The 24,008-nt window shown below is 44.1% G+C and overlaps 1 protein-coding gene across 3 annotated transcripts in view; it reads right to left on the bottom strand.

The window, feature by feature from the left end:
- Window positions 1–7,788, bottom strand: part of ATP11C (ATPase phospholipid transporting 11C) — an 85,208-nt gene extending 77,420 nt beyond the window's left edge. For all 3 annotated transcript variants that reach the window (XM_048514027.1, XM_048514025.1, XM_048514028.1), the window contains exon 1: window positions 7,252–7,788. In XM_048514027.1, coding sequence (XP_048369984.1) covers window positions 7,252–7,278 — 27 coding nt within the window. In that variant the 5' untranslated portion in view covers window positions 7,279–7,788. The remainder of the gene's footprint in view (window positions 1–7,251) is intronic.
- Between the last annotated feature and the right edge of the window lie 16,220 nt (window positions 7,789–24,008).

Here is a 24,008-nt window from a genome sequence, read left to right as displayed (position 1 = left end):
TCTGGAACTGGACCTCCCTGGCTTTACACAGAACCTTGGAATGGAGAGAGGTATATCTCTGCTTTTAAGTCTCTGCAAAGGCTGGAGGTTCAGAAAACAAACCCCTGCCCACTCCCACTGTGGTGTGAGGGGGGTGGGTGAGGGGGGTTGCTTCTATAGTTGTGTTCTGAATGCTTTGGAAGCTCAGCCTCACGTCACGATGAAAATTCCACCCCTTCATCTGAGGGGAAGACTCATGGGCCAGGGGAGCAACAGCACTGGCTGACTACCAAAGCCAAGAAAGATTTGTAGACTCCTGCAATGCACCACAAAAGAAGAGAGGAGCTGCAGCCCAAGGCCAAAACAGAAAGACAAGGCTATGAGTTCATGCTGCTGAAAAATTATAGTATCAGAGTTGGAAGGGGCCATACAGAGCATCTACTGCAACCCCTTGCTGTAACAACTTTATCTCTCAACAACACTCGTTTTCAAGAGCGAACCGTGAGCAGTTACAGTCTGTCCCTCCCCCCCACCCCTGAATTCTGATTTCTGCTGAATGTTTTGTAACTAAAATGTTCGGAGTATAAAACTTTAAAGACAAATAAACGAAGTCCAGAGCAGTTTGGAAAATTGTCCTGCACCCCCCTACCACCTTCAGGTTTCAAGGGCAGGACAGTGCTCAGTGGCATTCTGAATGCTTTGCGAAAGGAAGATTCAGTCCCTGGCACCTAAAATATATTGTACTTTTTCATTACAAAAGCAACTCTCTTTAAAAATTATATATATATAATTTTATAATATATATATAATTTTTCCACAAATTTAAAACCTACAGAAAAAAGGAAAAGAATAAATGGATCTACATTAATAACTGAACAATATTTTCTGAATCAAAAAGTTCGTAATCCACTTAGTATGCTGAACACTTCATAACTATATAAGTCCAGTCCAAGCCAAGAGAATAATAACTCCAGTCCAAGAAAAGAAGTCAATCCTAAATAGTAAGCCGGAAATGTTTTAGGTCCAGTTTTCCAAGTCACCTGCTCAGTAACAGCAAGCCTTGCAACTGTGCAGGTTCAAACCACGCAAAATGAAATTAACTCCAATGCAAGAGACAGAATAGATCCCAACGAAGCCTTTCGTGCACTTATAAATCACTCCATGAGCTTACCTATCGCATCCCACAGCTGAGGAGAGTTCCACATTTAAAAGAGTAAATAAATCAACCTGTTTATTGTAGGCCATTCATCTTAGATGTGAGGCTTAAAAGTCTATTTGGTGTTGTTCAAACATTAGACAAGTGTTACAAAAAACAAAGAAGCTTCTTCATTTTGTTGATGAAAATGTGTGTGTGTTTAATTCCTTCAGTGCTCTAACAGATCCAAGGAAACTTTAAAAAGAAAACAGAGAAAACAAATGTAGGAGATTGAAAAGAAAAAAGAGTGGTGAATAGGGCTGTCTCTTCTGCCGAAACAGCATGCTTGCACTCACTAATTCTGAATATTACCAGAACTAGTGGGTCAAAATAAACCCAAACTAGTCCACCTGACAAATTAAAGGTCCTCAAAACACTGAGGCTGTTTCCGCACGGCCCATTAATGGCACCCTGGGGACGGGAAATACGCCGTCCCCAGGGAGCCATTCGCACAGGGGGCGCTGCTGCAACGCAACAGCGCCGACCTGACTCTGCTTCCTCTCCCCCAGGGCGGCGTCAAGCCGCCCTGAAAAACAACCCTTTAAAGGGTTGTTTTTCCTTCAACAGCGTGTTCCCGGCGGCGCGGTATGAACAGCACCGCCGGGAACATGCAGCCTTCTTCTTCGCCGGGACTCATTTTACCCGCAGCCGTCGCCTGCTGGCTGCCGAAGCCCTCGGCCGACGCTGTCCTCCTCACCCTGGAGGTCGGAGGGCAGTGTGGGCGGGGCTTCGACGGCCAGCAGGCGACGACGAGGACAAGGTGAGTCGGATGGGGAAGGGGGAAGAGGCGGCTCCATGTGGAGCCGCCGGCCGTCTGCCGGCCTCTCCAGAGGCCGTCCGCATGCTTGCATGCGAACGGCCTCCGCCTCCACGCCGGCGGAATTCTTGCCGGCGTGGAGGCGCCCTTACAGCCGTGCAGAAACGGCCTGAGTTAGACCTCGTGTACTCTTTAACAAGCAATTTGCCCCTTTCAGAGTGTGCAACTGGGAGCTAGCAAAGCTCAGACCAAACAAGATGTCACATCTTCCAGCCTATTGCACTTGGGGCTCAGAAGCCTCTGATACTGATTAGTTGAACTAAAGCAATGTCTCAGAGCACTAACAAACATCTCAACCTTTCAGTGAAAAAAGAAGTCAGAAGGCCAACTACGGTAAAGGAAAGGGGGGTAGTCAGTTTGACTGTGATAAAAGTCCTAGGGAAAGAAGCAGTTTTATGGAGTAGGTTTAGCAGAAAGACTGGAGTGGAAAAGATAACTTGAGGGTTGAAAACTGGGGGGAGCATAGGGTTGCTGAGTCTAGCTAGGGAAAGAAATAGTCTCACTTAGTAGAAGACAGCTTTCTATGTCAACATATGAATGCCATTTAGCTGAATTTCCATGGAAAATATATCCATGGAACATATATCTAATTTGGCTTTGTTTTCATTTCAGAATTCATGTTGACACTGCTCTCAAACTGACGCATTAAAAACCACTTTGCTGACTTTATTACTCTGCTTGAAGAGCAACACAAAGTAGTAATTAAAAAGACACTACACGCAATTTACATTCTTTCAGGCTTAGTAACTGAGGAGTTAGTATTCCAGGAAGATTATCTTCACAGAAGAATTATTTCCACTGGGAAGATTTTATTTTAGTTCAGAGATACACTTGCCAAAATACACCAGCATTCCAGCTACCAAATGCCAGAAATCTCTCCCATCCATTACTGAAACATCCTTGGAACTGGAACGGATACGTACAAGACTTCATATTTATTGCACAATGGAAATGGCCGGATCCATCAAAGATTAGCGTGCTTATGGAAGAAGGAAACCAGTGCCATTTATTGCAGATTAAAAAAAAACCTTTTGGTAAATTAGAAAGCAGGAGTTTGAATTTCTTGTTTTCATTCTGCTAATGATTATTCTTGTTTCTTTTATTGGATAAACATTTATCTTGCATTCTGTTTTGTCTGCTGTTCTAAACTGATGGGACAGAGGGGGAAAGCAGAGAAAAAGCTGCAAGGCGTCTGTGAAGTAGGTTAGGCTGAGAGAAGTTTGTCCAAGGTCACCTGCTAAGCTTCATGACTCAGAGATTTGCATCCAGGTCTACTTAGTATTAGTACAACATTCTAACCATTGTACTGTCACAATCCCACCCTGGGTTTGCGCGTTCTCACGTGTGCTGAATGTCTGCCTGCACGTAAAAGCATGTTTCCTCTTCATTGTCATCACCAAGATATAAAAATCTATTATGTAACCTTGGTAAGGCTGCCTCTGAGCAAATACAAAAGGCAGTGTCTAATTACTTTAGAAGAAGAAGAGGAGGAGTTTGGATTTATACCCCACCTTTCTCTCCTGTAAGGAGACTCAAGGTGGCTTACAAGCTCCTTTCCCTTCCTCTCCCCACAACAGACACCTTGTGGAGCAGGTGGGGCTGAGAGAGTTCCAAAGAACTGTGACTAGCCCAAGGTCACCCAGCAGGAAGGTAGGAGTGCAGAAACACATCTGGTTTACCAGATAAGCCTCAGCCACTTAAATGGAGGAGTGGGGAATCAAACCAGGTTCTCCAGATTAGAATCCACCTGCTCTTAACCACATCATCATGCTGGCTCTCTTAACTGCCCCTGTGAATGCATGTCCATAGAACGTATGTCTGGTCTTCAAAACATGAGTAAGATCTGAGTCACAGTCTGCTTTCTTAAACAGAAAAGAGGCTTTATTAAAGTTAAAGGCTTACCAGGATTATTCTGTGCAATCTTACCAGGGTTACCTTGTCCAAAGTAAGTTTATGGGTTGGTTTGCCTTCCCCAATAGTCTACACTTTTATCAGCAAACTGGGTACTCATTTGACTGACCTGGGAAGGATGGAAGGCAAAGTCAACATTGAATTGGCTACCTGAAACTGACTTCTGCTGGGATTGAACAGCGGTCGTGAGCAGAGCTTTGACTATAGTAATGTAGCTTCCCACGCTATACCACAGGGCTTCTTACAAAGATTAAACTAAAGATTAAACTAGAACTTTATTACTAAAGATTAAACTAGAGAACACTACATGGGAAAAAAAACCCCACTATCATAGTTAGGAGATACAGATCACAGGAAAATGAAAATAAAACATGAGTCTAGCTAAGTGATAATACAATACCATTGCCTCAGATTCAGCAAACATGCCCCTACATCCCTACTGCCCACCTGACAGCAGAGGATGGGTCCCACAGGTCACAGCATCTGGACAAAGTGTTGGAAAACAGAACAAAGGAAGATTCCACCTTTTAAAATGTCTATGTTAAACTCTGCCAGTGAGCTCCTTTGGCATGTAGTTGTCATCTCCCCTCCCCAACCCACTCAGGTTTTTATGATGCCCATTAATTTTATGATGCCCATTTATGATGCCCATTAACGATGCCCTGTTAGTAGGTAGGCCAAATGAGTCATTTCCCCACTGAAGCTCAGTTCCTGTTTTCCCTGACTCCCCTCTTTTGTGGAAAAAACAGTTGTCATGGTTACAGGGTCTCCAATCATAACATTTACCACTCTGGCTCTCTGTCAACCATGGAATATAGGTCATATATCTACATGACGGCTCATCCAGGGAAGTGACGTGAAGAGTCACCCAGGTATGGATGACACCCAGTTCTATATATCTTTAACCGCAGAGCTTGCTGGGTCTGTAGAAGTCCTGAATAGTTACTTGAAGGTGGCAATGTGATGGAAGAGGGCAGATAAACTGAAGCTCAACCTGGGCTGAGGTCCTGTCATGCTCAAGGACCGCAGAGTCAGCTTGCATTGGAAGGAGTTGTGCTCTTCCAGAAGGATTTGTAGCTAATGGATTAGATTTGTAACTAACAGATGCTGCTGGATCCTGGCGTACAGTTGGAGGCACAGATCTCCTTTTACCAGCTTTGGCTTTATACACCAGCTACGGCCATTCCTCAGAATCTGGCCACAGTGATCCATGCTTCAATCATATTCATGCTAGGTTACTATAATTCGCTTTACATGGGGTTACCCTTCAGAACTGCCCAGAAAGAAATCAGTCCAAAATGATGAACTGGGTCATTATTTGGGAGGTGGGGTGGATACGAGGATAGTAACACTGTGTGGCTGCCTGCTTGTTCCTCGCCACAATCCAGCATTATCTTCCTTATTTGGGGGGCCTAAATGATTGTGGGCTGGCTATGTGAAGAACTGCCTCCTTCCATGCTAGGAAGCTTACTTGTCAAAATCCTTCTTACGAGCCCTGCTTTCTGGGCAGGTGGTGACCAGATAGGGCTATTTTTTTTTTTTGGTAGTGACAACACACTTCTGGGATGCCTACCCTCTTTTAGGTCCCAGGCTGAAACATGTTTCTTAATTCATAATTTTTAAGCAGAGGTGACTTCTATGATCCATTTCTAGCCTGAGGACTGTTTTTATGGCTTTCCACTTTATCACTTGTTTAGATATTGGCAATTTTGTGTTTGTTTTTAGTGATTTTTTAAAACTTTGGACGCTGCCTTGAACAGGTCTCTGGAAAGGCAGCAGGTAAATTTTCTAAATAACCAAAAAGAAAACCCATGGGCCAAAGAAGTGTACCTTTACATACATACTAGAGATGATGCAGTCTTTGATGTCAGGCATTTCTTGCAGATTTTGGAGAAAGTGGAAATACTAGCACTGGAAATCAACTAGCCAGACCTGCTTGCCCTTACAGTTTTGTGAACGGATGGCACAGCAGCACATCCGGCAGGCAAATCAATTAGACAGAAGTGCTACATGCTCTGACTAAGCAGACCAACCACAAAACTTTAAGAAAACCGAACTAGCAAAAGCTTCGAGACAGCTCCAGAAACCTCAACCAGGTAATCAAGTCTAGATTAAACCGCAGCCTCGAGCTGTTCCCTTTGTGACACCAAGGATAGCAAAGAAGGAGCTGCAGGAAGAAACCTGCGGCAAGTCAACACAGTTTAGACAATCCACCCCGCAATAGCAATGCAGCATCCCCAGCCAGAGAGCAAAGCCTGTACCAAACAAGTCCTTGCAAGAAATAAAATTGCTTGTTGTGGGAGGGGAAAAAACAACAGGAGGAAATGCTTAAAACTTCCAGGGTTGCTAAATCTGGTCCAGAATAATTATCTTTCTGAAGCAATTCACCGTGACTCCTTTTTTTATAAAAAACAAAACCTGGTTTATTCTCCCCCCTCAGCTCTGTTTACACACCACACTGCCACTGCAAAATGTACTTCCCCCTACATGCATGCTTAATATTTGAAATGATATTTTAAAGATGGGCAAAAATCTCAACCGCCAGAAGAATTCTGTGGGTCAAACGGAGACATAACTAAGCCCACCCCCCTAGTTCCAACAGTGGTCAGCTCATAAGCAAGGCAGGAGAGCCACAGGGTATGGATGCCCAGGAGATGAGATTCCAGAAGGGGCAAAACCACTGCACCAGAACAGCTCTTGATTGGGACAGCAAAAGAGAACCCCTGTGTCCAGAGGTTAGTCTATCAGATGCTAAAGATGTGGCATTGCTGCCCTATGCCAAAAAGTAGCTAGCCCCCAGGCAAGTCTTAATTCACGAGCCGCCAAGTGTGTCCCACAGCTGTCATTATCACTTGGCACCTTCAACCACTTGCACTGTTGCTTTGATGGTCTCTTAAACACAAAAGCCCTACAAGCCACCTCATGAGTCAGCCGCAGGTCCCCATGTGCTCCTGTGCCGGCAGGATGAACAAAAGCCAACGGACTAGCGGTCCATCCAACGCCATCTTCCGCCAGCCCTTTCTGCAGCCCGGGGACCCGCGGCTTACCTGCCAGCGCTGCCAACCTGCAGAGTCAAAGGCAGGCAGCACCCAACCTGCGGTCGAGGTTGGAGGAGGCAGGGCGCTGGGGAAGGGGGGAGCGTCTTTGCGCCTGAGGACGCGCGCTGGACACGGTGATTTCGTTTGGGTGTACTTGGGAAGAAGGCGGGTGAGGAGGAGGAAGGAAAGAAGAAAGAAGAAAGAAAGAAGCCCAGGAGCTTCCGAGCAGGACCGTCGGCCCCTGCATGTGTCCGGTGCCTGCAGAAGCCCGACAGCCGGGCGGGCGCTTAAACGTGGGCTGGGTTACTTACAAAGCGGTTGATCGTCCGGCGAAGCATCGTGGGGCTGCCGCAGTTCCTTGCAGGGGCGAGCCGGAGGGGGGACTTGCTGGCTCCCTCCCCGCGGATGGCGCGATCCGGAGCCCCCCTCCCAACCTTTGCGGCGGGGACACTGCGGCGGGCGGGCCGGCTCCCCCCGGCCCCGGCCCCCTGGTCACCGGCGCGCCGTCCTCAGCCGCATCGTGCCGCCTCTCCCCGTTGCGCCGCAGCAGCCCTCTCCGGGAAGGCGTGGGTGGCTTGGGGCGGCTCCCGGCCGGAGGAGGGAGGCGGGCTGGCGGCGGGAACCCAAGCGCCGGCGCTCAGCCCCTTCTTCTCCCGCCGGTTGACAGCATGGCCTGGGGCCTCGGCGTGGCGGAAAACGCGAGCAGCTCCGGACCTCTCCGTACGCAATGCGCCCTCTTCCCCCTCCCCAAGGCGCACGTGGCGCGCAGCCCAGCTCCGGCCCCTTCCCTCCAGGCCCCGCCGCGCTCCCGTGCCCCGCTTCCCTCTCCGGCGTCCCCCGCCCGCTTCTTCACAGGCGCTCCGGGGGCGGACCCGCAGCGTCTCCCCTCCCCGTCCCGAGAGCAGCCTGGGAGGTGTAGTATCGGACCAGGCCTCGGGCTGAGCCGGCCTGTTGCGGCTTCCCCCCTTCTGCTGGGCCTCCGGCTCTCTCCGTGGCAGCTGCCGCTGTGGTGGCTACCGGCTGGGCCTGGAGAGTGGCTCGCTGCCGGACGCTCCGCTGCAGCTCTGGAAGCCATCGGACTTTCCAGGGGGGAATAGGCTGCCGCCTTTCTCAGCCGCTGTTGGTGTTAAATCGGCTTAAAACGGGTTTTCTGGCCAGTTAGGGGCGGCTGCAGATCGCCCGGCCCACTTTCTCACTTTTTCAGACTTGGGTTTTATTTCATGTATCTGACCTGAGCCCCTTCTGCACATGCAGAATAATGCACTTTCAATCCTTTTTCAATGCGCTTTGAAGCTGTGCGGAATAGCAAAATCCACTTGCAAACCGTTGTGAAACTGGGTTGAAAACGCATTATTCTGCATGTGCGGAAGGGGCCTTGTGGGCTCCAACTCGGTGATCTGATGCACCGATAAACGTCAGTCTTCCAGGCAACACCAGCTTCTTTCTGCTGTCTCTGATATTGACACTTTACAACAGGCCCCTGTTGTAAAGTGTCAGTATCATTTGTTAAAAGAGGGCCAGCTATGACAGAAGTGTGACTTGCTTGAGCCGGCCTTAATGTGTATAGCCGCTTGCTAACCCAGATTGGCATGGAGCAGTGGTGGCCTGCCAAGCCAGATCAGGAGGGGGGGCGGGGGGTTGCCTCGGGCTTGCAGCCTGGTAAGCCCTCTCAAGAAGCTGGCTCCTGAGCAGCATGCTTGATACCCCTGTGCTACAGCATGCCAAGAGCCCCAGGGTGCAGAGTGGTAAACTTCAGTCCAAGCTCTGCTCACAACCTTAGTTCAATTCCAAGGGAAGTTGGTTTCAGATAGCCAGTTCAAGGTTGACTCGGTTTTCCATCCTGCCAAGGTTGCTAAAATGAGTACCCAGATTGCTTTTTTTTAAAAAAAAATTTTTTTGGGGGGGGGGGTTAAATGTAAATGGCTGGGGAAGGCAATGGCAAACCACCTTGTAAACATAGTCTCTAGTCAATACCGTGATGTGGTAACACCCCATGGATCAGCAATGACCTAGTGCTTGCACAAGGTTGCTTTGAGAATTTACAATAGGATTGTTAAACAGAGATTATGAGTTTCATAACCACTGAAGGCATTAATGTAACTAGGGAGATTGTCACTAATTGCAGCTATTGTGAAAGAGCCATGAACTGGTTCTTTATACTTTTGGGTTTTGCATGGAAATGTCGTCAACTGGATCTCTTGCATCTGTGTCTGCTAACTGAGCATTCACTTCATCTATCTGATAAAGTGGGCTCTCTCTTTTAAAGACCTATTAGTCTTTAAGGAGTCTCCAGGCTCTTGTTTTTATTAGCGTCTCCACCCCTGAAAACCGCACTCTGGATGTTTCTCCATTTGTGGTCGGAAAGGTGTCATAACCTTTGAGAGATTAAAATTAATTTACAAAGGTTTTTGCAGTGGTTAAAGGGATGCTGTCTCCCCAGGATTATAAGGATGTCTGAGAGACAAACTAGACACATTCTTGTTGTAAAGAATTGGGTCCCAGTTCCCTGCAGCCTCACAGTAGCTGCTGGGAATAGCTGGTAAAAAACAAACACACACATACATAAGGCATAGGGTAACATTAGGCAGACGGGCAGTTCACGTGTGAATTTTTGTAAACAGGCTTGGCACGTGAGCTTTCCAATTTTTGATACACACCTTGCATACGTAAGCAGGACAGCACTGCCTTCTTTTCGAAGTGGTATGAACTGGACAGATGCAGAAGCAGCTTGTGAATCACCAAAAAAGCAAAAAAGAGTAAAAAAATAAAGCCAAATATTTTTTGTTTCAAAATACAGGTATAAGGGGAGGAAACACTTTTACCTCCTCCCCACAGCCGTTGTCCACACTGAATCAGCATGGGTGGGGAGGAGTTATTTCACAGATAATCAAAAATAGGAAAATAACTCCTTGTTATGGCCCAAAAATGGTGGCAGGTAGAGGAGGTGTGGGGAGACTACAGCCCTTCTTTCCTCTGTAGCAGTGATTTGATTCCATTTGGCCTGGTTTTGTTTTTTAAAAGCCATCCTCCGCAGCGGCTTTGTGGTTGACAGGCCCAACTCCTTTTTTAAAAAAACCAAATTTATAGTTTGGCCCTGAATCAAGGCATCATGCAATTTATGGCTGACTCACACCACATAGCATGTGCTCTTGTTCTGTGACTTATTTCAAGACATCCAAATTTGATACCTCCCTTCAATATTGTTAAGCAAAAAGCTAGATTATGGATCATCAAAAGTTCCAGAAATAAAGCTTTATTGTTTGCTGGTGAGAGAAACGAGGCTCATTCCCACTCTATGTTTCTCTGCCAAAAGCAAGTCTTTTAAACACTGAAACAAACAAGAATCAGGCTACTCTGAATAAGGTTACCTATTTTCATACACATGTCCAGTTCTTCTTGCAATATTACTTAAATCTCCAGGCAGCACAAACCATTTCTGTTTTTTAAAATGTATTTTTAAAATGTATTTTGATGATAGACTTTTTCTTGATGATAGACACAATGAAACTGCATGCAAAGTAGCAAGATCCTGTGTGACTGCTTGTTGATACGGTAAGACAGGGAGACATGGACTGGGTTCAACAAATAATCATATTATTATGTTTATTATGGAAATTAAAGTATTTGAAATTAATTATCATTTTTATGATAATCAGACTTGTTCAACTGTTTTGCTGTTCTGTTTGCTGATCTTGATATAATAAAGGGTGACTGACTGACTCAAGTTGCAGTTTTCTACTGCTGTGGAAGTCAATGGCCTTATTAAGAAAACTGACCAATAGCATTCCAGCCTCCAGTGCTCAACAGAATGCCTCAGGGACTTTTGTGAAGCCCTCTCCCCATTATTCTGTCCCTGTGTAAGGAACTTCCACTTAGCTATCCTGGCTAGTACACACTGACAGACATAAGTTCTCTCCTTCGGAGATTTTTGGGAACATTTTTATCCTACCTTTCATCCAAGGAGCTTGGGACAACATATGTAGTTCTCTCCCCCTTCCTTTTATTCTCACAACAACCTTGTGAGGTCGGCCAGGCTGAGAAAAATTCAGCTGGCTCAAAGTCACCCATAGTGTAGCCCTTTGCATAAGTATTTCAGACTTAGCCCCTCCAAACCAGTAACTGTACAGGTCTACATTACCCATGAGTTTTATGCCACTTTGGGAATTTGATCCTAGTCCAACCACTGCATCACACTGGTCTCAGTAGGAATGGAGAAGGCCAAGCTAAAAAAAGTGATTGTCCCTTTTCAGGAATTTTGTACACTGTTTTCTGAAAGTGGGGGCTGCAAATAGTTAAGCTGGATAGATGTCCGTATGTGTGCATTCTCTGTTGCACCCCCCCCCCCATTTTGTGGAACAGCCTGCCTGAGAGGTCAAGAAGGTTCCCACACTTCAGTTATTTGCAAACTATGTAAAATAAAATGGTTCAGGGAAGGCATTTTTATAGAGGGAATAAGTGCTATAGTATAAGAGAGCAATGGGAGGTATGTAGCATCTATGTGTTGTATGGATTATCCTACTTTCGCTGCATAGTTTTCCATTTGTAATTCCACTTCCTGCATTATTCAACATATCAAGCCTGACACTTTTTGCACTGCATCTAAGTTTGAAATCCTAGTCCTATTTTATTGCTTATTAGATCTCTGATGCTGCATAGTCTTATATTGGGAAATCTGCCTTTGGCCTCAGTAAGAAAGGTAGTCTATAAATGAGTAAATATGGCTTGCTTTGGCTATCCAGTTAGGAGCAGCTCACACCGATTCTGATGGAATATTTCCTTTTTAATTAAATTGTTTACAATCTGCATGACAGTGTAACACACTTACCTTTGGATAGATTCACTTTAAAATAACACCCTTCACACACTTGAACTTTTGCACTTCTTTAAATGTTTATACCCTAATTTACTCTTAATTGCTGACAGGTGGTTATTGTTTCTGCTTTCAATTTTTTATTTTTTTCCTCTTTTTGTTTTGCTATTGACTGGGTGCTTTCCTGGCTTTCTAAAGCTGCTCTTCGGTCTGAGTTTGTAGCTTCTTTTGGACCAGACTGACTAAAATGTCTGTTTTAGCCGACTGCTTAGATTTTCTTTGAGGGATACTGTTCTTCGTGAAGATCTTCTAAATTTTTCCTTCAGTGTCTTGAGCATTATTTTTGTGAACAGAAAGACAAGACACACATTTTCTAAAGAAATACATTTCATTAGAAAACTGCTATGTCACCAGTGCAGAGAACCTACTTGAGACATCTTACAATGCATCGCTCAGAACATAATGAACGTATCCGACAAATGTGCAGAACTGCCGCTTGGAAGAAAAGCCTGCCTGATGGGAGCCCTCTTACTGCCTTCAAAGCCCTCCTTAAAATCCACCCTTTGAAGCCATTGATAGAACTCTGGAATCCTGCCCCCATTAACTCTACGTACATACAGTTGAAGGACCACAAATTCCACTCCACTCAGCAAATTGTAGATTATAAACCCATTATGGACCAGTGCCAAGCTGCTTGTAAAAACATAAAATGAGGATAACTGAATAATGGTAAGTTAAAACAATAACTAAATGAAAATTAAATGATACTAGTCATGAAATAAAAGTCTTTCCACCCCACGTTGTTTTTATTGACAAATACTGTCCAGCATTACGCCAAGGAGTTCAGAGAAGCCTTAAAACAGTCTGGTGAAGTGGGGTAGGCCAAGGGCATCCAATATAAATGATGTTTTGAGGTTTTCTGCTCTGTTTGTTCTGGTGGGGCAGTTAGAAGAAGAAGAAGAGTTTGGATTTCTCTCCTGCAGGAGTCTCAAGGGGGCTTACAATCTCCTTGCCCTTCCCCCCTCACAACAAACACCCTGTGAGGTAGGTGGGGCTGAGAGAGCTCCAAGAAGCTGTGACTAGCCCAAGGTCACCCAGCTGGCATGTGTGGGAGTGTACAGGCTAATCTGAATTCCCCAGATAAGCCTCCACAGCTCAGGCGGCAGAGCTGGGAATCAAACCCGGTTCCTCCAGATTAGATACACGAGCTCTTAACCTCCTACGCCACTGCTGCTCAGATGTTAGGCCTTTCTTGTTCTAAAAACATGACTGTAGACATACTAGCAAGTAACATCCCTCCTCCCATGAAACTTAAGAGCCAAATGATGAAGATGGAGACCTAGGATTAGATCCCTCAATATTCTGCTGCAAAAACAGCCACCTGGAGGAGCAGTCCTGCACATTTGTTGGATACATTCATTATGTTCTGAGTGATGCATTGTAAGATGTCTCAAGTAGGCTCTCTGCACTGGTGACATATCAGTTTTCTTACGAACTTATATGAATAAGTGCTGGGACTCTGGGAAAAGGACAGAAGGTTTGTTGGGGGTTCTTGCTCCTGTTATCTGCAGCTGAAAATGGCTCTTGCATCAGGTTGCTTAAAATCCCACTAGGAAAACAAGACAGGCACATCTTGGATACTTATATTTTTTTGTACTGAGTCTAAAGTAATCTAGGGGTGGGGGGTATTTCCCAGAAGGAAAATTGTGTATGGGGGAGTCCCCCTTGCCCTGAACCAGCTCAGTCTTTTTATGTGGTTGTTTTTAAAGATTTAGATAGTTTCAGCTGTGTGCTTTGGCCACTTATTTCTGCTTAAAAATGTATTTTGTTACAAAAGTTATTTTTTTAAAATCAACTTTAGACATTAAAGGGATGTTTGCACCATCTAGTGGTGGCCTGTGGCATAGGCTTACAATCATTAGACAAATTTGGGGGGGCGGAGCCACCAACTGGTTCTTTACTCTAATCCTGCCACTCCTGCCGGACAGGATGACTCCCTGATCTGGCTTTCATCTTCACAGCTACCACATGAGATAGATACAGCTAAGAAAGAGAGGTTGGCCTGAGGTTAATTTTGCAAACCGTGTTAGTTTAGCCCATCACTCCAACCATTACACCACCTGGCTTTTATATTGAACATTGATGTGTAAATTTTCTAGACTTATCTTGCCACTGCTATGTAGATTACCTGTTCACACAGGACAGTGGCTTATCTCCATGTTGCTCACAGATACCAGTTCTGACACAACATACAATGTTGTTCGGTTCTGTGCAGCCCAACTTGAAATATGCTGCAGGTTGGTCCTTGCCATAAAATAAGCTTAGATTTGGTCATTATAGTTACAATATTTTATCTGTCAATTTGATTGTCCCCTATGCCCATTCTTTTAAGCTTTAATCATTTGCTTTCTTTTAATTGTGTACTATATTTACCGTACCATATGCTGGTTTATACAGGTCTATACAGCCTGTAAGACAGATTCTTACGTTGGTGATGTCTGATGTATAGTTTGTTGTGCAACTGCTTGACAACTCAGTCCCCTTCATTTGTGTCATTTTGCAAGTGGCTGAGCATGTGCTCCGAACACTTTAAGGAGTCATTATAACAGCACTTGTGTAACACTTGCAGTACGCAGAATGTTCACATGCCAATTACAATCTCCTTTTTTTTAATATCCAGTCCAGTTTAGTTATCCCCTTGCTGCAGTTTGGAGGCTGAAACTTCTGGGTGGTCATCTCAATGGGTTTGTGGCGGAAGCAAGATTTGAACTGTCAGCCTGGAGCTCAGCTCATTCTCATAGCTCTAATTTATTTGTTGGTTTAGGACAGTGGTGGCGAACCTATGGCACGGGTGCCAGAGGTGGCACTCAGGGCCCTCTCTGTGGGCACACGCACACAGAGTTTGTCATGTGGAGGGAGTGGAAAATCACCCTCCCCACACACACATCTAGGCTGGCCTTGCTTCTGAGTAAACCCTCCTAGGGTTGTGATTCACCTGTTCGAAGCATTGCACGGTTGCTTCACCAAGTTTACTCCTGAGTAATGCGTGCCTTAGAGCAAACTGTTTTTTTCTAAACTAAAACCTCAGTATTCAGGTTAAATTGCCATGTTGGCACTTTGCGATAAATAAGTGGGTTTTGGGTTGCAATTTAGGCACTTGGTCTCGAAAAGGTTCGCCATCACTGGTTTAGGATGTTTTTTTTTTATGCTGACTCTTCATCCTGCTGGAAATGGTTTACAATTAAAACAACATCAGCATTATAAAAACAACCCATTCAAAATGAGCTACTGGACATAAATAATATAAACTTATGATTAAAAAACCACAGTATTTTAAAAACCCATAAATAAACCCCCTAATTAAATACCTGGATAAAAAGATGTGTTTTGGCCTGGTGCCTAAACGAAAGGAAAGCAGATGTCAGGTGAGCCTCAGGGGGGAGGGGCATTCCAAAGGCAAGGTGCCACCACAGAAAATGTCCTGCCTCTAGTTACCACCTGCCTTGCCTCTGAAGGTGGAGGCACAGATAACTTGGCTTGAGAAGCAGATCTAAACTGGTGGGCTGGATAGCAATGGGTGAGGCAGTCCTTCAGGGACTCTGGTCCAAAGCCAATTAGGGCCTTAAGGACACATTGAATTAGACCCGGAAACATATGGGTAGCCAGTATAGATATTTCAGTACAGGGATAATGTGCATGTTTAATGCCTTCAATTCACTTCCGACCCTGTAACTGACCCTTGACAATAGCCACATTTGGGACCAATTGAAGTTTGCGGGCCATTTTCAAAGATTGCTCCCGTAAAGACACCCCTTGCATGATGCCAGCGCTTCGTTAAATGGTTCGTGCTATCATCTCCAATTAAGAGAATGTCTCTAATGGCAGGGCTGGTTAAATCTGAAAGTCTGAGGAGCCTGAACAGACAACATTGAATTAGATGGATTAATGTCCTAACCCAGCAAAGGCACCTTCCTGTGTGTCTGATGAATTCACAATTTATTTTTAAAAGTATTCTATATGGGCATGAATTTGAATTACTGCCGAGTGAGTTCAGAAACATCAGCTTGAATCTTACAGGGTTTTTTAAAAAAGCGATTAAGATTTCTGAAAGCAGCTAGGCGATCGTCCTTTGTGCGCTTCCATCGAAGGAAATAAGAAGAGCCCTGCTGGATCAGACTAATGCTCTGTGTTGGCCAGGGCATTGTTTCCCATGAGGCCATCCAGTTTCACCCTGAAAAACCCACAAGTGGGGAACAGAGGCCCAAGCTTATCTCTGTTTTTCAAACTCTAGAAACAGATATTCAGTGGTAGTCTACCTCTAAATATAAGGTTCTATTTAGCATCTTGGTTGACAGACTAGCCTTTATTTATACGCTTAAGCATCTTTTAAAGGCATCCAAGTTATTGGCCTTAGCTATATCCTACAGAGGGTATTCCACAAGCTTTTTTATTTGAAGAAGTGTCTTTTTGTCTCTTCTGAATCTGCTGCCCATCCACTTTATTAAGTGACTCTAAGCATTAATATTTTGAGAGCGGAGAAAAAGTTCTCTCTCTCCACGCAAGCATTGTTCTGTTCTGTTCTATTTTTGTTTTCTTGTCAGCTGAAAGTATCTTAATACTTTCCAGTTCTAGCTGCTCCATCTCAAAAGACAAGAGCCAGGAAAGGAATTGAGAGGGCCAACAACCATTAGACCAAGCAGCTTCCATACTCCGACCAAAAGGATTAAAGGGCTTTTTTGTTTTGAAAAGGAGATGATGAGGTTGGGTTAAGTCAAATGGAGAAAGTGGTAGGAAACTTTCTTATTATACCAGACCAAGGGGGGGGGGGCATCCCTTGCAAATTCACAGGTGCAAACAAAAGCAGGACTCTCTCCGTCCATTGTTTTGTGGGTTTTTTAAGCACAGCACACAATTAGCCAATGGCTGGAATGTTGTGAAGGTCAAAAGTTTAATTGGGTTTTAAACAGGAGTACCCACAATAATCTGAACCATTATTCTTAAGAGGGACATTACTAATCACTGTGTGAATTGCCAAATGGAGCTTCCCCGGAGCATCTGCTAAATTCCAGAGAGCCAGGGCTTTCATGCTTTTTAAACAGAATTCAGATTTCAGTTAATGTAGCTGCATAACTGTGCTTTATTAGTACCATTAAAAAAAACATTAAGGCTTTTAAGAGAAGTGATATAGCAATCCAAAATCTCAAACACTACAACTTTCCCTATTAGGAGAGTCACAATTTTCTCTTTTTTGTTGTTCCTTAAAAACCACTGTCCCAAGTCTTTACCAGTTGTCCAAATGTCCAGATAGGCCTGGGGCTGGAGATCTCCCAAAATTACAGCTTATCTCCAAACTTGATCAGTTCCCTTGGAAAAAGATGGTTTCTTTGGAGTGCTGACTCTATGGCTCCTTCGACACATTCAGAATAATGCACTTTCAATCCACTTTCAATGTCCTTTGCAGCTGGATTTTGCTGTGCGGAATAGCAAAATCCATTTTCAAACATTTGTGAAAGTGGATTGAAAGTGCATTAATCTGAATGTGCGGAAGGGGCCTGTGCCATCACATCTCTGCTGAAGTTCCTCCCCTTTCAAAACCCTCCCTTATCCAAGCTCTAACCCAAATCTCCAAGCGTTTCTCAACCCAGAGCTGGCATCCTACAATCTAGAGCCAGGTTGCCCAACCATTTTAAGCTTGGAGGCACATTTGAAATTCTAGCACAGCATGGTGGGTGGGTGTGGCCACAAAATGACTGCTGCAGGAGATGGAGCCAGTCACAAAACGATCGCTACAACAACACAGTAGTGCAGCATAGCTCCTTCTGCCAAAGCAACCATTGGTATACATGTGCACTAAGAGCTCAACTGCCCATTGCAGTGGGAGTTCCAGGAATGAAGCACATTGTTCCTTTTCCTTTTAATTTAAAAATCACACACATGGCAGCCTGCGTCCAGCTGGAACTGTGGAACAAGGAGAGGCTGGGTTTAACTGATGTGGGGACCCTAAGGTAATTTTAGATATGGAAAAGAATGCAGGTAGGAAAGGTGTCAGACAAGGATGTATTTTATCTCCCTGTCTCTTCAATCTGTATGCAGAACATATCATAAGGAAAATTGGATTAGAGTTAGCTGAAGGTGGAATGAAAATGGATGTAAAGAATATTAACAATTTGAGAATATTAACAACATGCTGATGATAGATACCACATTATGGGTAGAAAATAGGGAACACTTGAAATGATTACTGATGAAGGTTAACACAGAAACTGCCAGAGCAGGAATACAGATGAACATCAAGAAGACAAAAGTAATGACTACTGGGGTATCATACAACTCTAAGACTGACGATGAAGAAATTGAAAGTGTTCAAGATTTTTTATTCCTTGGCTTCATCATCAATCAAATGGATGACTGGAACCAGGAAATCAGAAGGAGGCTGCGAAGGGGTTAGGAAAAACATTTTAAGAATAAGGATGTATCACTGTTGACCAAGGTCATGTTAATTCATACCGTAATATTTCCCATTCTTGTGTATTGGTGTGAAAGTTGGACAACGAAGGAGGCTGGCAGCAAGAAAGTCGATTCCTTTGACATGTAGTGTGGATGAGGGGGAGCTTTACTTATACTGTGGACTGCCAAAAAGAAAAAAAAAGTGGGCTGTAGGTAAAATCAAGACTGAATTCTCCCTAGATGCTAAAATGCGTAAACTGAGGCTACTGCACTTTGGTCACATCCTGAGAAGTCCAGATGCACTGGAAAAGACAATAATGCTAGGAAAAGTTGAAGGCAGCAGGAAAAGAAGACCCAATATGAGACTGATTAACTCTATGAAGGAAGCCACAGACCTCAAGGGTAGTTAGAGTTACAGGTTTCCAGTCTGCCAAATTACATGTTCCTCCTTAGTATGTGGCCCCCTCCTGTATTCTCCCTGTATGCTCTTTATAATACAGTTTGTCTTCAGAGCAGAAGGATCAATTAATATGTATTAGCCTATTAAGCATACTCAATATGTACAATCTAATACAAGCCTTGCTCTCCAGTTTAGTCATCTAGTGGTCTTATCTTGTCCTGCAACAAGCATCCTCCCTTATGACTCATCTCTTCATTCCTAGTAGAAAACCATTTTTCATTTATCACACTTTTCCCCTGTCAGCCTTCTAGACCTCTTGGAACATGCTTAGTCCTCATCAGGTTTCTTTCTTTCACACACATTTTTTCTAAAGTTTGGGCTAATTTACAGAGCTAAATAGCGGAGGAGTCCTCTAAGCATGTTGAAACTCCCCTGATCTATGTGTGTGTTTTCATCATTGGCCCAGAGGAATGGCAACCCCTTTAATATTACATACAGTAATGTTTTGCTGGGTGATGGGGAAATGGTAGTGATCCTCATTGTGAGAACTGGGACACTAAATGCCTATCTTGAGTTTGTTTTATTTTCTGCTCAGGCAATTTTTGCCTCTCTTTTCTGCTGAAGAAGTGCCAGAAACTGCTTACAAGAAAAGCAAGCAACACTGCATTAAGCTTTAAAAATTAGTAAAAGTGACAGATAAATATTAAACAGCAGCAAAAGCTGTTAGTGCTCTATAAAGAATCACAATTAAAAGCAGCACGATCAAATAGCCCAGCGAAGATCTTTTCAATAGCGTCTCTTATACCCTCCTAAAACCACCATGAAATACAACATTGGATCCAGCCAGATTTTCCCCTTTGTCTCCCCTAATTAACCTCCTTCCTACAGTCCCCATATGGCTTTTGTGCATGCAGGTTCTATGATTCTCAGTATAGCCTTTTTGGGTGGCCAAAGAGGATCCCGCCTTCCTTTTTCACCAACAGAAAAGTCGGTTTGATTCAACCTATGGTTAATTTTAAAGGTTCACCAGAAGAAAAAAAAAGATACACTGTCTTATTTATTATACCAGAAGGCCTGTGGAGATAGGAATAGATGCAGTTCCCCAAAATGGGAGGTTCACAGCCTAGAGGCTGTAATATTTCTGGGGTCATAGATAAGACTGCCAGAAATGAAGAATTACTTAAAGCAGCTTTAATAGGAACAGTCACTAAAATGCCTTTTCCAGCAGTCTCCAAGTCTTACTGGAGAACAAGCTAAGGGTTGTGCAATCTTAGGGAAGGTCCATAAGTCACCAACTCCCTCACACTGTAAAATATCTTTAAATTGTCTCTAAATTGAAAATTCTATCACCAGAGGGGCTGCTGCAAAGACCTTCTCATCAGTGCCCACTAACCTCTCATTTAACAACGCAAGTTCCCATATCAGAGAACTACCAGCTGAGCTCAAACAGGTGCATGTTCATCTGTGAAATGAGGGTCACCACTGCTCTTGCCTGCTGAGACATCTGAAAGCAAAGGACACACAAGCACACAAACCATTAGGTGTTGTCAATAAAGCAGTGAATCAAAAAGCAATGCTTTATTCCTTTGAGAGGGTGAATGAGTCCCATTCCAAAGTAATCTCTTCCCTCCCGTGCGTCTGCAACTGTGGTGCCATCCCCCTATCCCAAGAATAGATTATGCTGTCAGAATGTTGTTTAGAACCCTGTGGGTGTCATAGGGCGTCATCTCTGGCAGGCCACTGTGTGGTCAGCATGGGGACGGCCATCGGCCAAAGGAACAATGACTGACTTCTCTAATACCTTTCTACTGATCTCCATCTTTATAAGGCCAAGTTTATGTGAAGGTATGTTATCAGTCGAGCAGGAAAGTGCAACTAGGATGTGTGATAGAAGACAAGTGGTTTTCAACCTGGGGGTTGGGACCCCTTTGGGGATCGAACGACCCTTTCACAGGGGTCGCCTAAGACTCTCTGCATCAGTGTTCTCCATCTGTAAAATGGATAAATGATAGGATTGGGGGGGTCACCACAACATGAGGAACTGTATTAAAGGGTCGTGGCATAAGGAAGGTTGAGAACTACTGGTTTAGATTTATACCCTGCCTTTCTCTCCCGCAAGGAGTCTCAAAGCAACTCCTTCCCTTCCTCTCCTCACAACAGATAACCTGTGATATAGGTGCGTCTGAGAGAGTTCTGAAAACTGTGACTAGTCCAAGGTCACCCAGCAGGCTTCATGTGTATGGAATCAAACCCAGTTCTCCAGATTAGAGTCCACCACTCATGTGGAGGAGTGGAGAATCAAACCTTATTCTACAGATCAGAGTCCACTGTTCTTAACCACTACACCACACTATTATGAGGATGGTCACAACTTAGTGGTGTGGAGAACATGTTTTACATGCTTACGGTTCCAGATTTAACTCTTGGCCATCTCCAATTAAGGGATCTTTGTACTGAGATCCCAACAATCCTTTGCTTGCCTGACAGCCACTGCCAGTCACTATAGACAATGATGAGCTAGATGGTCAACAGTTTTAACTCTGCTGAAGATATCCTTGTTCACCTTGCTTGAGAAGACAAGATATGCTTGAATTTATTCAGGTAAATTATAGCAGCAGTTCGGTTCAGAAGTACCCCACAGTTTTTTTTAAAAAACGATTTTCTCTAAAGATAACATAGGGACAAAAATTATTATTTTTAAAGAGCAGGAACCAGAAAATAGGTACCAGTCCTGAGAAATGGGAACAATGAAGGGTTTAGTGGAAGACCCATGTGAGAAGACAAATATCATTTGTTTCCTAAGGATCTTGGGAACTGTAGTTTTTGTGAGGGTGCTGAGACTTCGCTGTTAGAGATTCTTAGTTCTTCTGACAGAAAAGATTTTCGACTATCATCCATCCATGACTGACATGGACTAAATCTAAAAAATAAAAAAAAGGAGGGGAGGGACTTTAGGGAATCTTCTTACACAGCTGATATGACTGCAACATTGCTGAAGGCTAATCAGATGGCTTTTTGAATGAATGTGTTAAAACAAACTTTCTTTGATAAAAGACTCAGAAAAGAAAGGGAAGCAAGACCTGATCGTCGCCGTGATAAGTGTGGTTTTGCTGATCTCAGTTCTCCTTGTTGTGGGCTGCTGCTTCATTCACTACAAGCTGATCACAGAAAACATGTAAGTGTTACCTTCCTCCCCAAAAATAAAATTGCACCTGCCATCTCAGACTGATATCAACACTAGATATAACATATAACAATGCAATGCTCATGATGACTAGAGAGAATGCTACAGTGGTTAGAATGGGAGGGTGACTGGTACTGGGAAGCCCGTTTCCAAATCCTTGCTCTGTCTTGAAATTCACTTGGTTGGTATTCTTGGTCAGTTTCTCTCTTTCAGCCTGACTTACCTCATAGGATTGTCGTGAAGACAAAACAGGGGATGGAAGAACCCTGTATGCATTGTAACCACAGTCCTGTGAGGTAAGCTCACCCTGAGTCCATTGAAGGAAAGGTAGGATAAAAATTAAACGTAAAAATAATTTTGATATCTAAGTGAAACATTAGATGTGTCTCCTGTCAAGGAACATGCATGTAATTAGGATTTTATTTTACATAATTTCATACTGGTATTCAGCCATGTGATCCAGATGAACCGCTTCATTGGTATTTTGATTCACAAGGGCTCTTTCTTGTTTTGTGTGTCATATCATTCTGAGGACCCTTTTTCTTTGATGGCCTGCTTAGCCATTGGCTCCCATCTCTTTTCAGCACTGGTGTTGCACTGTAGCCTCAACAGTGAACTGTAAACTAGAAATTGGATCTTCAGTGTTGTTATCTCCCTATTGCAGACAGAAGACTGAAATAGAGAGAGAGGCCCAAGACTACTTGTGAGTGAATGAAAAAGTAAAAATTGGAACCAAAGACTATCCAGATTGCTGTTCATTCTAAGGCAGCCAAACAAAACCAAAGGTGGGGAGGTAGGTGGGCAGCTGCCAGGCATGGCACAGTTCCGCTGCCTCCAAAGATGTTTCCAGTGGCTGAAAAAGGGAGGAAATTTACCCTTCACACTGCAAGCCCCCTGTACAGCCCAATGAGCTGGACCTTCGTTTCAAGTGGCATAAGTTACTGGAAGCAAACGGGGGTGTTCCTGGGCTGAAAGTCCCCAGGAATCCGACTAAAGTCAACTCCACTCCCAGGAACACCAGCATGGGCTCCTGGACCAAAGCACCAGCACAGATGCTGTGTTCACACTCCTGGATGTTGCGGAGCCGCGTGGCTCCCCATTGCCAGGGTAAGTGACCCCACCACCAGTGTAGATGTCACGTAAGCTGTATGGAATGGCATCTATACTGGCAACAGGGTCACACCAATTCCACAGCCCTTAAACACCCCTCCCCCCTTTCTGGACTGCACGATTGTGACTATGGTACAATAAACATGGGTATCCACATTTTAAAATCTGTTCTCACCGACACTGGATTTGATGTGCTACAATGGTTATGAGTTGGAACTAGGCAGCTTTGCGCCTAGTACAAAAGGAAGGAAAGCTGGCTGGATCCAACCCAATGTTTCTGATTGGTCACCCTTGGAACTAGATGGCATATAAATTCCATACATCAATCAATCATCAATCTTAATGGATGGATCTATGAGAAAGCCACCCTTGGTACAGTAGAATTTCAAAATGACCCCAATTAGTCTAAGAAAATAGTATTTTATGGTTGCCAGGTGTGTGTTCCAGTTTAAAATCTCGGTGAAAGTCAGGCACAGTTATTTGAATGATCTACATTGGTCTACAGCTATGCTATGAATACTACAGGAGAACTTCCTTGGTCTTCTCCTAAAGACCATAATTTTAGTCTTACTATAATTTTTGTTTAAGGTCTCCAGTGTACAGTAGTCTCTCAAACAGCATAGCAACCTCTTGAAGCCTATACAGTAAGGAAAATAGAACCATGTCATCTGTGTATAATAAAATTGATTTTTTTAAATGACCAAGTCATTTTGTAAACAAGTCCACATGGAGTTCAGTCCTACCGACCAGCATTCAACTATGTCCTTGCTCCAAACTCCACGGGTAGTTCAGGGGCAGGGTGCAATTGAAAGGAGGGCGGGCGCAGCTGCAAGGGTCAGGATTGATGCTCAAGGTGAGCCGTTGGGCAGCTGCACCCCTGTTTAAGTGAGGGAGTTACTTTGGACCCAATAGTCTTAATATGATGTCGTTTAGCTATAACTGAAAAAGCAGGGGAGCCAGGACACAACCCTGCCTCACCCCTTTAAGGATTGGAATTGCATTAAGTAGAAAAGCATTAGTTAGAAAAGTGCCAATCCTAATTTTGGCAGAGATGCCTGTGTGTTCCCAGATTGAGAATAATAGGCATTTGTCTGTGTCCATTTTAGCTAACTTTGTC

This window comes from Sphaerodactylus townsendi, linkage group LG13 (assembly GCF_021028975.2).
Source record: "Sphaerodactylus townsendi isolate TG3544 linkage group LG13, MPM_Stown_v2.3, whole genome shotgun sequence".
In the NCBI taxonomy this organism is placed as follows: domain Eukaryota; kingdom Metazoa; phylum Chordata; class Lepidosauria; order Squamata; family Sphaerodactylidae; genus Sphaerodactylus; species Sphaerodactylus townsendi.
This window is presented reverse-complemented; position numbering and strand designations above follow the sequence as displayed.